At 35.4% G+C, this 15,187-nt stretch overlaps 1 protein-coding gene across 1 annotated transcript; it reads right to left on the bottom strand.

Annotated features, from left to right (window-relative positions):
- Window positions 1–356: 356 nt before the first annotated feature.
- Window positions 357–3,276, bottom strand: LOC110639762 (laccase-4). Its single transcript, XM_021790868.2, has 6 exons — window positions 3,031–3,276; window positions 2,331–2,482; window positions 1,987–2,231; window positions 1,766–1,894; window positions 753–1,679; window positions 357–660 (listed from the first exon to the last, which is right to left on the bottom strand). Exons 1-6 carry the CDS (start codon window positions 3,118–3,120, stop codon window positions 530–532), a joined length of 1,674 nt encoding a protein of 557 aa, XP_021646560.2. The 5' UTR covers window positions 3,121–3,276; the 3' UTR covers window positions 357–529.
- Window positions 3,277–15,187: the final 11,911 nt, after the last annotated feature.

Below are 15,187 nucleotides of genomic sequence, written 5' to 3' on the forward strand. Positions count from 1 at the left end.
ATAATAATAAATATACTTATAAATTATTTTTTATAAATAAATTAATTACGTGTCAATTACTTATAATCATTTTAATTGGATATATAATTACTTAAAATTTTAAATATTTATAAATTTAAATTAACTTATATAAATTGATTTTCTTGGAAAGTTAAGTTAAACACCTTCTTGCAAATTTTATATATTTAATTTCGAATTTATGGTGGTTTGAATATGAATAAGAAAAATAATAAAAAAAAATGCAATAGAGCAAAGCTTGTTAATTTCATTGCTCTGCTGCTAAAGACCTCAAATTTAAAATTTTAATGTATAAAATTCAAGGGAAAAGAGAAAAAAGAATTGCACTTGTGTTTAAATAAGAAAAGAAAATGCTCTTCCAATTTTATTTATACTTGCTTGAGCAAAAATTTTCAATTTACTCAAGAAACAAATAGGATCTTTATAACTCTCATTCATTTCTTCGTTTTTCTTTTACTTTCTTCCGCACAACATACACTCTTCGTCTAAGTATGGAATCTTGGGTTAATTTTTAACATTTTGGAAGATCGCTTGGAGGTGGTAATAGTGACTCGTCAGGGCCTTTTCCATTGTCCACCAAGAACGCCATCTTCAGTCCCCATGTCGTGTGCACTTCCAGATGGCAATGCATGAACCAGACTCCTAAAAAAAGGAAAAATTAGGTATGGGTTAGAGTTAATTTACCAAGTTTTTGGATTTTAATTTTGAAAACAGTGTCATAGAAGGAAATGTACCTGGATTATCAGCTCGGAATCTGATGGCAGTCCATCCACCAGTTGGTACTCCAACTGTGTTCCTTTCTGGAGGATCAACGAGATTGAAATTCTGAGGATCTGTCTTTGGATTGTAATTTCCTAATCCTCTGCCAACTACAAAGAAGTTGAATCCATGCAAGTGGACGGGATGGTTCTCAGGTGCTATGGTTCCAGTGTCTTGCATAACGAGTTGAACAGTGGAATTGTACTTCAACCTGTAAACCTTAGTTCCATTAGTGGTCTGCAAATTTGCTGGTCCGCTTCCAGTGTAGTTGAAAACATGTCGCGGGTTAGCAGGGAAATCGGTGGTAAAAACGCCACTAATGTTAAAGAAATGAGCTTGAAGCAGAGCGGTAGTTGGCATAACAAACGTGACATTGTTGATGCTAGCGACAACCCTACTGCCATTGCCTGCCTTGCAAGTAGGACATGGGTTGACGCCAAGCCCAACGGTAAAGAAAAGGCTGTGATCAATCTTTGATGGGACATTGGCAGGGTATTTTTGAGAATTCAGGCTGCGTAGAGAATTGATAAATTTGTTGGCGACTGCAGTGGCGTTCTGGGGGGTTGGTTTGGTGAGGGTTGTGGCGGAGCTACCAAGCGTGCCAGAGTAGTGAAGAGTAGCGGTTGCAGTCCTGTTGTCAACTGCAATTGGGGCGTCCATGAAAGGGGAGGCTGCAACTAAGTACTGCCCGGTGTTCTTGTTGGCGGTGACAAGGACATTAGTAGTCTGGCCTGGGGCAATTAAGACTGTGTCGGTCTTGAATGGTTTTACGTAGGTGGCATCAACTTCCACAACTGTGAGTTGGTGTCCTGCAATCTTGAAGAAGAGCTCTTCATTGAGTGCAGCATTGATCAAGCGTAGCATGTAGGTCTTACCACTATCCACTGCTAATTTGAAGCGGCCTGCGAGAATTTGTATACACATTAGACAATTTTACTTGGTGTAGTTTAATTTGATGGCTATTAGCGTTAATACTACAACTAAATACCCTGTGAGGGACAATTTGAGACAGCCCCAGGTTGTCCATTAATAGTGTGAGCATCAGAGACATTTGGTGCTAATCCAGATTTTAGAGCTTCATTGATCACTGCTTCAGTATCTGATTTCCACCATTCAGCTGAAATTCACATCAACAAATTTTGTGAATTACTACTCAATTTTCCGGTGACAGGAAGAGAGTAAGTTTTTAATTTTTAGTTTTTAGTTCACCTAACACAACCACCACTTCCTTGTGGGGAGTAGGAAATGGGTAAGGAACACCCCGCTTAGGCAAGATAACAAAGCCACCATGAACAGTGGACCTGAGCCAGAGAATATGTGCATGCCATAGAAGTGTGCCTCTTTGTCCGGTGATAGTGAAATTGTAGACGTAGTTCTGCCCTGGCTGAATGGGGCATTGGGTAATGTATGCTGGCCCATCAGCCCACCCAGTTCTCAGTTGCCTTACACCATGCCTGCCAATTATAACAAAAATTAGAACAAAACACAAAATATAAGATAAACCTCGCAGTCTGTCTTTGAAATAACTCTGTTTTGTATATATCTTCTCTTACCAGTGGATGGAAACATTATATTTGACCTTGTTCACCACCCTTACAAGAACTGTATCACCTTCCCTTGCATAGAGAGTGGGCCCTGGGAACCTGCCGTTCACTGTAACAATCGGTTTGCTGGAGCATAGTCTGGTGGTATTTTTCATCACCACCTGCGTACGTTACCCATATGATTAGCTACATATCAAAAAACAATTAAGCTTATGGTTTTAGAATTTAAGAATAGTTCAATTACAAGGCTAGCTATAAATTATGCACGTACGTCACTTTTACACTCTAGTATATATGCCTGTGATTTCAGATTGTACCCTTTATGTCCTTTTAATCTTTTTCGTCTTCTTTTTCTTTTAATATTGTTGGTGTAGCTTTCTTAGTTGTAAGTTGGCAAGACTTTTAACTTTCTTTATCGAAATGATTTCTTTGAGTTTAGTTGCTTGCATGATAATATAGATTGTTGTACGAAACAAGTACTCGACCACATGTATGAATATTATTCGAATCATATAACTTTAATTTTGCTTATACCATGCAAAACATGTAGCTATTTTCAAGTGAAACCGTAAAAGAAAATGCATTTTAAAGGAAATATCCTAGGGATAATCTGCAGCTAGCATCATTTTAAAGGAAATATCCTGGGGATAATCTCTAGCTAGCATGCAGTTGCAGGCACATATGTAGCATTTATATTTTATACACTTACATCAAACTTGTAACGACGAACCCTGCACTCGACCAAAGCTGGGAGAAGAAAGCACACCACAAGAAGCAGAAAACGAAACTGAGACTCCATTAGTCCTTTGTTTCCTTTTCCTTTCAATCGGCGTCTTGTTATTTGACTTACTTCTTGCTTTCAGGCCTGTTGCCTTCATCTACGGCCGGTTAGCTCAAGTTTATAAAGGGCAAATGGGGTGATAGGCGAATTGCTACCATGTCGTTTTTCTTATGTTAGGTGGGTGAGTGGATTCTTGAAAAACAAGATTTTAAGGCCTGATCTCAGTGGATTTCTTACATGTTACATAAAGTCTTATTCCTTATGGACCAATGTAGATTTAGAAGTAAAATTATCAAGCCCTGCATTTCCATTTGCAACTAATTACAAACTTAATAAGGAATTTGGTTGGTTGGATGGGGTTTGTGGTGGTGCGGAAAGCTTAAATTTGGTACCCACTTTATTGGTATTAATATTGGAAACATTACCCTGTGCTATTATAATTCTGCTTGTTGAAACAATCCCATAATTAGTCGGAAAATATATATACATATGCAAGTATAATTTTAAAAATAGAAAAGAAAAACCTAATATAAACTGCCATGTCATTTATCCATGATTGAAAGAACTATTGAGATAATATACAACTCATTAGTTAATTATAATCACCACTTGAGCGAAGTAGATTTGCTGTAGTCATTGGCTTAATTTAACTTGAAGTAACAAATTGAGCAGAAAATTAAAGTACTGAGGATGTGCAGCTTCAAAAGTTAACTATAAAATATTCAGTTCTTAGATATGATGTTTCTGAGTGAGTTGTAAGCTTAGCATTCACTGGCTTGATCGAATAGAAGTCCGAGGATGAGTCTTACCACTAGCTACAGCTGCAAACCCATCAAATGCAAGTCTTAACTCTGGCAAGTACTAGTAGCTGCAGCCGTGTATAATATACGTGAAACCACATTTACGTTCTTATTATTATAAGTTAAAATTGTTTTATCCATAAATTTTAGTCATCTCTACCAATATGAGGTTAAATTAACCAACAGTCTTAAGTGACTTTGAAGTCCCTTGATATAAGGTGAATTGTGAGTACTTTAATTTGCATGAATGTGACAATTTTTTTTTTAATTTTTTGAATAAATTTATTTTCATATTCATTAGAAAAATGTAAAGCTTTAAAAATAATTCCTATACACTTCTTCACTAGACTAGCTCAAACATAATCACAATGGGTTAGATATTTTTGAATATTTAATTCGATCAAATTCTATTAAAATGGATTTAAATAGTATATAATAGAGTTTGAATAATATGAAATAATACTCAATTCATATTCGAGTTAAATTCATGTATTTAAATTTATTTATGTAAATAAATAGTTAAATATCAAATACATAATATAATATAATTTATAAATTTTATATTTTATATTTTTAAATAAATAAAATTTAAATTTTTTAAGATTGTTAAATTTTTAAACTATAAACTATTAGTAAAAGTATAAATCATTAAATAAATTTAAATAATATTCAAATAATAATAATAAAATTTAAAATTAATTTTAATTAAATTCAAAATAAATTAAAAATATTAATCAAATTTAAATCCAATTAAAATGATTTTCATAAATAGATTGAGCATTGTCTTTTCATGCGTAGTCTCCATCGTTTGGAGCAGTGGGGAGAGCCTCTCCCGGAGAGGTGTGAAACACCAACATACTACTAATGTATTTGCTTCAAAGAAAGGGTGTGAATGGGTCCATTATTCTACCTTGTTTTTATTTATTTTTTGGTAGGTCATCACTATTAGAACCGCATTAGGTAATTTAGGCCTGTAGACTTACTTTGTTTTGCAAAAAATAATTTTTATATAAGAAATATTTTTTATTAAACATAACTTTTTTAAAAAAATATTTTTTATTTTTTTATTATAATATTAAATTAATGATATGTATTTTATATTATGTATGTGTAAATTTTTTTATATTTTAATAAGATTATTAAAATTTTAAAAATAAAAATATTTTTTTTTATTTTTTTATTAAAAAAGTATTTTCTGTTAACTTATTTTTTTAAATGTTTTAAATGGTAAAAAATACAAATAATATGTTAATAAAATAATGAAGCATTTAAGTTTGTTTTTTTAAATGTGAATATTATTTGTTTATATTTCCCTTGTTTGCTTCTTTAGTTGGCTTTGCAAGAATGTCAAATTCAGGCATCATAAAGTCTATGTTCTTATATTTTTATTAAAATATATATTTTTATTAAAATATATATTTTAATTGAAATGGGTCCTGGCAAGCACTTGTTAACAGCTTTTTAAGATTTTTTAATATTAAAATTTTAAATCAATATTTACAAAAAAAAATAATTAAATTTTTTATTTTTTATTTTTTTTAAATTAAAAAATAAATATTTTTATTTCAAAAATTAAAATTAATTAAAAAAATCAATTAAATTAAATTTTTATAAAATTTTAATTTTTAAACAAAGAGAATATAAAATTGAGGGCCCAAAATTTCAATGGTTAAACCCCATATTTTAAAGGAAGAAGTGAATATCAACTAATTAATTATGCATCAATTTTGCAATCATGTTCCATTAAGAAAATTGCAATCTTGTTTTCAATATCATACTTATTAACAAATCAGTTTATCAATTTGTTGACTCAATTTATTCAATTTGATGCTTTAAATAATTACTTTATTTTTAGTTTATACTTTTAATTATTAAATAAAATTTTATTTCATTTATTTATGCTGATTATTAATAAAATAGTACTTATTTCATTAAAAATAAAGTGACACACCATTAAAAAAAACTCTAAATTATGAGTTTTAATTCAGTGGAATTAGAGCCGTTTTCAGAATTGTAAAATTTTGAATTTGAGACCCAATTGAAACCATTTTAAGTGGAATTTTGGAGTGAGGCTTATGGGTTCCCATGAGTTGCATACAGAATGGAATGCTTACAAACCAAGAGAATTAATGGTTGAGAAATGGCTTTCATGTAATGCATCAGACAGTAACCCAAGAGGACATTATAGTTTGTTTGAAAGCAAAGATTAAACAAACGGTGGGTAAGTAACAACTCACATCTCCATACATGATCTATTCATTTTTATCCATTTAATTGTTTTAATTGACTACTCATCAACCTCATTTTATCCTCTTTATACTCCTAATTATCTGTCTCCACACACTTCTAAATCAGATAATTTTTCACCTTTAAAGATAAAGATTGATTAGCAAATCATCCCTAACTAATTCTAAAATCAATCTAAATCACCTTATATACTTCTCCATATAACTGAAACTAAAATCACCTCATCAAAATCTTCCTCAGAGCTAAGTTTATAATGGGTTAGCTTTCAATTTTCAATTAAAGTCAACCAGCAGATAAAAGAAAATGAAGTTATGGGGAAAGATTTTTAGAATGATGTGAAGGTTTGAGGTTGATGTCATTCATATGTAATTACTGTACAATTAATTTGTATATGTTTTCCATTGAAAATGATAAGCAGTAATTATCAAGTCTAAATTAATGCTATTAAAGAATCTAATATCATCTTAATTAGTGTAATCATAAACTAGTGAGAATAACATATTGTTTTTTATTCAATCTGATGCTTGCATTCTCAAATAGAAAGGACATCAAGAAGTTAGAAGAGGAAATTAAAAAAAAAAAAAAAAAAAAAAAGGAAAACTTGTAGTTTTGTGCCTTTGTCAAATCAGGATAACTTTGTAATAAAAATAACCATGCAGTTTTTTACCGTTAGTATATTTAATTTAAAATAAATTTTAATTATAAATATCAGTCCTACTTAAAATAAAATTTAAAAAAATAATAAAAGAAAAGTGGGTTGGGCTCAGGTGTTGGAGCTTCCATAAACTAATAATGATGGCAATTTTTCTTGGGTTTATTATCCTCAGTCAAGCTCTCTCCCCTCCTATTTTCTCACCGTCATTGCTACTAATCTTACCTTGCTAATGGTTGCCTATTGTCGTTTAAAGGGCTGAGAAGTCACCGACTCTAGTGAGAGAAGGGTTGCCAAGTCTAATTTATTAAACAACCATAACAACTCAGAAGTTATACCATTAGAAAATCAGAAAAGATGAAAATATATTTTTTTTATTTTATATAAATATAAAAATATTTATTTTATGAATTTAAAATATAAATGTGTGAGTTTTATTATATATATTATTTTAAATTTATAATGAATTAAGAATTTTTTTTTATAAATTTTTTTTGTTTTTATAAATTCTAATTATTATATTTTATTATTCAATGGATAAATGCATATATATATATATATATATATATATATATATATATATATATATATATATATATATATTATTTAGTGCAAACGATATCACAATAATTTACATAATTATTTTGCATAACCTATATAATAACGTTTAAAAGTTTTATAATTTCTCTTACATATCAATTCACCTTTTTAATATATATATATATATATATATATAGAGAGAGAGAGAGAGAGAGAGAGAGAGAGAGAGAGAGAGAGAGAGAGAGAGCTTTGTCTTCAAACGGAAACAAACGGGGGTTGAGTTAAACTTTGTTAGGCTATTCTAAAAGTACATATTGAGACTAAATAATCTATATTTTATTGATTATAAAAACTTTTATTTGATGACATTTATTACAGTAATTAGTTGAAGATTATAAATTTACAATTTAAAAATATAATCGAAAATTCAAATAACATGATAAAGATTGTCGATAATATCTTTTCAATTTATTGAAGATAATTTTTTTCTTTTTTCAACTCTTTATTTATAGCAGATGAAGCATCTCTTACAATTTCAATTACGTTCTGTGGAACATACACTTAAAATTTTCAATTTTGTTTCATTGCACTCAACTTGCAGTTGTTTCTCCCTAATGAAAGAGTTCAAGGTTTGCCAAGAAGGCAAAGAAACCTTGAGACTGATAGAAATCTAAGAAGGATATAGGCATAATTTTATAATAATCTTTTTGCTTTTTAAATCCTTTTTTTTTCTTAATTATAAAAAATAAAGTTCTACGGATATGAAGGTCATAGCCTCTTTAGACCCAAGACCCGGATTCATCGATTGATGTCTTCAATTTAACCTAACCCCATAGGAAAGGATCTACTATTGAACCCGAGATGACACATAGTGAGACGATCCATTGGACAACCTGCTACTTCCTCCCATGGCACTTCTAAGTAAAAAAATAATATTTAGTCATTATACTAGTGTGAGGAGTCAAACTGGGAAGAAATAAGGTTATCTTACTAGGGACTACCTTGCTCAGTTGTCCTTGTTGCTAACCATATAGTATACTAGCAAGAGGTCTCCATGTATATAGGCATGATATTATTTGCTTATGCATATGATAAACCTTCACAAGGGAAATATGCACAGCATAGTTGACAAGTGCATTCATATACGTCTTATTTATTAGGATTTGGAGTTTTAAAGTCAAATCATAAATGAAATATTTTTTTAAACTCTTTATAATTTTTTCCTTTTAATTTTCAATGTGAATAATATTATTAATTATACTAAAAAACTAAATTTACAACCACATTGAAAAATAACTTCTAATATTTTACCATAAATGAACAATTAAAAAATAGTTAAAAATAGTGAAAAATAAAATAATCATAAAATAAGCCTTTAATATAATCTTCTTCTAAACAAATTAACTCTAATTTTTGTATATAGGGGTGTGTGGCTTCTATTTTGGTTCCGGTTTAGTTTCAGGTATGTAACACCCTAAATTTTTAAATTTATTATTTTGTGAGTAATATTAATATTTTTATTTTTATTTTTATTTAAATTTTAGGAAATTATTTGAAATGTTTCGGATTTTCGAAATCGGGTTTGATTTCTCGAAAATATAAAACTTTGATATTTTTAAAAATTAATTTAAAGACCACGTGACAAAACTAAAAGTATATTTGGAGTCTACGAATTTTTCTGAGTTTTCTAGAATTTTTTCGAAATTTTTGGGCCTCGTTTTCGGTCCCAAGGCAGAATAAAAATTCAAAATTTTATATCTTGAATCGGACAGGCCGAATCGAACCGGACCAGATCGGACCGATCAAATCAAACCGACGCTTTTCTTTTTCTTCTTCCTTCTCCCTCGCGTGCCTGACCTCTTCTCCTTCTCCTCCCGATTTCTCTCTCCTCCCTCACCCCCAGGCCGCGCCACCACCTCCCCACCTCGCCGGCGCACCGCCCCGACGCCTCCCCATCGCCAGCCGGCCTTCCAATAGGCAGGAAACGACGTGCGAAGACCACTCGATGCGCGCTCACCGTTTCGGCTTTCTGGCCAAAATCCGGCCGATCCAGCCACCAATTGGGCCGGGTTTGTCCAATTTTTGTCTAGGAAATTTTAGCCCATTTTGATTTTTGGGCTAGATTTCTCGCAAACCGTGAACCCCCACGAGAAAACCGAGAGTACCAGAGCGCTCCACTCGTCGAGAGCTTCGCGATAATATAAATTTCAAAATTTTTTAACACCGTTTTTCGATGGGTCCCACAGAACTTCGCAGTATTTTTCTGAGTATTAAATGAGCTTAGAAAATTCTGTAAAAATTTTATACTAACCCTCGTGTTGTGGGCTTTGTGTAGATACCTTCAATTCGCGAAAATTCGACAGTTGTCCGGGTCTGTGAATTTCCGGCTAGACAAACCGACTACCGAAAAAGTCTTGGAATTGGATCAGGATTTTGGCTACCCCACTATTGTTAGACACCTCGAGCGCGTTCCCGAGATCGGAATTGGCATAGGTGAACCCGAACCTTACTTTTTCGTAATTTTCTAGTGCTTAAATGGGATTAAAAATCCATAAATATTCGTGGTAGCTCAAAAAATTATGTTTCTTTTTGCATTAGCCTAGTAATATTGCTCAGGACTGCGGGACAAAGTTTTAGAATTTTTAGAGTTTATTTGGGTAGTTTTTGCAAAAGAGTCAATTATAAAGACTAAATTATAATTTTACATATTGTGATTGATGACTATTTGGATGGGCCTAGGAGGGGCTGTGTGATATGATTGAGTTGTGAGTGTATGGTTGGTGGATATAGAAGTGTGTTTTAACCCATTTGCAGGTTGGGTAGGTTCTAGGTATAGGGGAGACTCTGCCGAATTTTCGACACGACTTAGGACGTCTTTGGTCTTTTTCTTAGTTTGTATTGAGTCAAATTTATTAAATGATTGTAATAAAATTGTCAGGTGAGCTGGGACAGCCTTCTTCCTCTGCCCAGCCTCCACAGTGACTGCTGTCAAGTTTGTGAATAAAATAGTAATTTTAATTGTAATTTCGATATTATTATATGTTCAAGTATGCTCATGCATCACTTATATGTATATATCTATGTAGTTAAACTCTAGGCACGTTTTATGTTGCATTCACAACTGTTAAAGTGCCATAGATGTTGTTGTGGTAATTTGGAGCAGTGTGCGTGCGTGGGCGTGCGTGTGATGTGGTGTTGGCTATGGATAGGACGGATAGACACGGCTTGAGATCTTCACTGGGACCCGGTCCTTCGGGGTAGACACGGCTTGAGTTCTTCGCTGGGACCCCGATTTGGTTTATTAAGTGGAAGTCCGAGCTGAGTTCTTCGCTGGCATAGATTAGAATAAGAGAGCTGTATAGGGGATCAGCTCCCATATATGTATTGTTTGACATTATCGGGTGTGTGAGTGCTCCAAATTACCTTTTTGCTGTTATGATATGAAAATATTGCTGATGTTCTATTTTACTCTACAGGGTGCATTAGCTTTAGATTGTTATAGAGATTATGGTTAAAATTGATATTTTACTCTCTGAGTTGAACGTTCACTCTTGTTTAATATTTTTCCAGGCTATAGGACGATTATTATTGTGGTTAACCTGCTTTTCTCCCTCGCAGGTCGTCTATTCATGTTTGTGTAATTCTGTTAACTTCTAGAATTTTCACATGTATTAGAAATATTTATTTGATTTGGGTCTGTAATATAAATTGTCATGTTGGACTTATAAACTAATTATATACATGTTTGTTGGACTGGATGAGGGAGCTGAGCTCCCATTTATTTTTATGACATTTGAGTATGTGGAGGGTGAGCTGAGCTCCCCAATTGATTATATATTGTGTTTATAGGTCGGGTGAGTCAAAAACTCCCCGTTGAAAGGTCCACTTTATGGCCGGACTCTGTCCGGTTGAATTCTTGAAATTGGGCCCAAATGGGCCTTAGAGTTGGGTTGAGGAATAGTTAGGCTTACTACAGGCCTCGGGGGCTTTAGGCTGGCCCAGGTCCTAGTTTCGGTCTGGCCCATAGGTTGGGTCGTGACATATGTGGTATCAGAGCTCAGGCTCCAGATTCATAGGGAATAATTGTCTAAAGTGTTGGGAACAATCTACTAGGAGTCACATGCGAAAAATAGGGTCCACATTCGTCTTGCATTGTCATCTTTGCTTCTAGTTTCTGCTTCATATAATTATGTATAAATATGAGTCTATAGAGCTGTGTAACATGCTGTTTTGAATTTTGTGGGCTAATGCTGCTGAATTTCAGGAAAATGCGTAGAAGCAGGAGAGCTGCCACTGCACCAGAACCAGATGTGCCTGACGAGGCATCGGCACAGGATGAGGCACCTGCCCTGAGGAGGCGGGGTAGTAGGCCTAGAGCTGCTCAAGTAGAGGAGCAGCTACCACCAGTTCAGGAACAGTCTTTTATGGCGCGGGGTCCCATGGACCCAATGGCAGCTACTCTAGCTGGGTTACAGAGAACCATCGATATGATGGCACAGTATATGGTCCACCCTCCATAGCAGTAGCAGTCCCCCGCACCAAGAGGGGAACCTTACAAACAGATAATCAATTTCAAGAAGTTGGTGCCTGGTACTTATGATGCGTCAGACGATGCATATCGGTTTTTGAATTCCTGCAGACAGGCAGGAACAGAGTTGCAGTTGATTGATAGAAGACTTATAGAGTGTATGCAATATGTCATGGGGCCTATGCCTAGACAATGGATGAATGATTACATATTACCTCGGGTGGAAGGTTTGTTATGGACCAAGTTTGTGGAACTGTTTATCAACCGGTTTGTACCAGAAAGTTTCAGAGATCAAAAGAAGTGGGCCTTTGAGGCTTAAGGCAGAATGGCAGGTTTGTAGATGAATATGCTATAGAATTTCTGAAACTGAGCAGGTATGCCCCTACAGCAGTAGCTACAGAAACTATGAAGGTGAAGAGGTTCCTAAAAGGGCTTGACAGGAGGTATGCAAACCTGGCCATGATGTCTGATCAGTCTTTTGATGTGGTGGTTGATCGAGCTAGACAGATTGAGATTAGCTATGCTGTGGATGACAGCGGAAGGGAAAAGAAAAATAGAGCAGAGGGTTCTTCAGGTGTTCCCCACATGGGTGCTCCGGATAGCGGAGGCCAGAGTAATTACAGAGGAAGAAGTAGGAACAAGAAGAGTGGTTTTAGACACAAATCTCGAGGATTCAGACCAGGGTATGGATCCAGCAGTGGTCATAGTTTGGGATACAACAGTTCTAGGTCTGGTTCAGGATCCTCCTTGGCACTTTGTGCACATTATGGAAGAGGACATTCAGGACCTTTTCTGATGGGTTTAGGAGTATGTTTCAAGTGTGGCCAACCATGTCACTTTGCTAGGAAATGCCCCGTGTTCAGCGAGCCACAGATGGGGTCACAGGGTTCTGTTGCAAATGTTCCTCGTTAGATGTATCCTGGTGCTTCCAGCATGGCAGACAGTCAGTTCAGTGGCCAATAGGGCCGAGGACAAGGGGGATGTGGATTTGGAAGCAGATCAGGAGGTAGAAGTCAATATCAGGGTTCTGCCACTCAGGGTAGGGGTCAAGCTCGGGTTTTCACCCTGACTCACCAGGATGCTCAGGCTTCCAATGCAGTTGTGGCAGGTATTCTTCTAGTCTGTTCCTATAAGGCTCGTGTTTTAACAGATCCGGGTGCTACGCACTCATTTGTCTCCCCAGTGTTTGCCATGAGATTGGGTAGGAACCCTACAACTTTAGAATGCCGTTTGTCTGTAGCTACCCCACTTAGTGACAACATAGATGTAGACATAGTTTTTCTAGGTAGCCCAGTAGTAGTGGATGGAAAGATCCTCCCAGCAGACTTAATTCCTCTACCAATAATAGATTTCGATGTAATTTTGGGGATGGATTGGCTGGCAACTCATTATGCTACTTTAGACTGCAGGAACAAAAAGGTGTATTTCCACATACCTGGTGTGGAAGAGCTTAGCTTTAATGGTGACAGGAGCGTGGCTCCATATAATTTGGTGTCAGCAATTAGTGCTAAAAAAATGTTGAGCCGTAGATGTCAAGGGTATTTGGCATTGGTAAGAGATACATCTGTAGAAGGTGTCAACATGGAAAATGTTCCTGTTGTCAGAGAATTCATGGATGTCTTCCCTGAGGAGCTTCCAGGGTTGCCACCAGGAAGGGAAATAGAGTTCTGCATTGATGTTGTGCCAGGTACAAACCCTATATCAATGTCGCCTTACGGGATGGCACCAGCAGAATTGAAAGTGTTAAAGGAGCAACTACAGCAGCTTTTGGACAAGGGTTTCATACGTCCGAGCACTTCACCCTGGGGTGCTCCTGTTCTATTTGTGAGAAAGAAAGATGGGTCCTTGAGGTTGTGTATTGACTATAGACAACTGAACAAGGTGACTGTGAAGAACAAGTATCCACTTCCTCGGATCGATGATCTGTTTGATCAGCTCCAAGGGGCTAGATTTTTTTCCAAGATAGACCTGTGATCAGGCTACCATCAGTTGAGAATTAGGAATGAGGATGTGTCCAAAACAGTATTTAGGACAAGATATGGTCATTATGAGTTCTTGGTGCTGTCTTTTGGACTCACTAATGCACCAGCAGCCTTCATGGAATTAATGAACAGGGTGTTTAGGCTATTCCTGGACTATTTTGTCATCGTATTCATAGATGACATTTTGGTATACTCTCGGACCGAGGAAGAACACGTGCGGCATTTGAGGATGGTGTTGTAGACTTTGAGGGAGCACCAACTATATGCCAAATTTTCAAAATGTGAATTTTGGCTAGAAAGCATCTCATTCTTGGGACATGTGGTTTCTAGTGACGGCATTCAAGTTGATCCCAAAAAAACTGAAGCTGTAACTGATTGGCTTAGGCCTATAACAGTCACTGAGGTGCGAAGTTTTCTGGGTTTAGCTGGCTATTATAGGCATTTTGTGCAAGATTTTTCCAGGATAGTGGCTCCCCTAACTAAGTTAACTCGAAAGAATGTTCCATTCATTTGGACAGATGACTGTGAGGAGAGTTTCTAGAAGCTTAAGGAGTGTCTAACCACCGCCCCGGTGTTGACACTACCAATGAGTAGTGAAGGATATACCGTGTGCTGTGATGCCTCCAGAGTTGGCTTAGGGTGTATTTTGATGTAGAATAGAAAAGTAGTGGCTTATGCTTCAAGGCAGCTGAAGAGGCATGAACAGAATTATCCCACCCATGATTTGAAAATGGCAACTATAGTCTTTGCACTAAAAATCTGGAGACCCTACCTGTATGGTGAAGTGTGCGAGATATACACTGACCACAAGAGTTTGAAGTACATCTTCCAACAGAGGGATTTAAACTTGAGACAGAGGAGATGGATGGAGCTTTTGAAGGACTATGATTGCACCATCCAGTACCACCCTAGGAAGGCCAATGTAGTAGCAGATGCTTTGAGCAGAAAATCTTCTGGCAGTTTGGCGCATATATCAGTGGAGAAGAAACCGTTGATTTAGGAAGTACATGAGTTGATGGATGAAGGTCTAATCCTAAATCTTTCAGATGAGGGTTATTGTTGGCTCATTTTTCAGTGAGACCAGACCTACGAGATAGAGTTAGAGTTTCCTAGCACAGAGACCTACAATTGATGAATATCATAGAAAGAGTACAGCAGGGTGAAGGTGGTGAGTTTGGATTTGCCAATGATAGCGCCCTAGTGCAAGGTTCTAGGATATGTGTGCCCAATGTGGACAATCTCAGAAATGAAATCATGCAAGAGGCACACTATACACTGTATAATGTCCACCGAGGCTCCACCAAGATGTACCATAATGTGAAAGATAATTATTGGT

This window comes from Hevea brasiliensis, chromosome 5 (assembly GCF_030052815.1).
Source record: "Hevea brasiliensis isolate MT/VB/25A 57/8 chromosome 5, ASM3005281v1, whole genome shotgun sequence".
Lineage (NCBI taxonomy): Eukaryota > Viridiplantae > Streptophyta > Magnoliopsida > Malpighiales > Euphorbiaceae > Hevea > Hevea brasiliensis.

What these genes read in the sequence shown, in the direction of transcription:
- LOC110639762 (XM_021790868.2), bottom strand. Translation starts at nt 3,120, where the DNA reads ATGGAGTCTCAGTTTCGTTTTCTGCTTCTTGTGGTGTGCTTTCTTCTC. An exon ending in TTCGTCGTTACAAGTTTGAT is followed by an intron (nt 2,483 to 3,030) that starts GTAAGTGTATAA and finishes TAACGTACGCAG; the next exon opens with GTGGTGATGAAAAATACCAC. An exon ending in TATAATGTTTCCATCCACTG is followed by an intron (nt 2,232 to 2,330) that starts GTAAGAGAAGAT and finishes TATAATTGGCAG; the next exon opens with GCATGGTGTAAGGCAACTGA.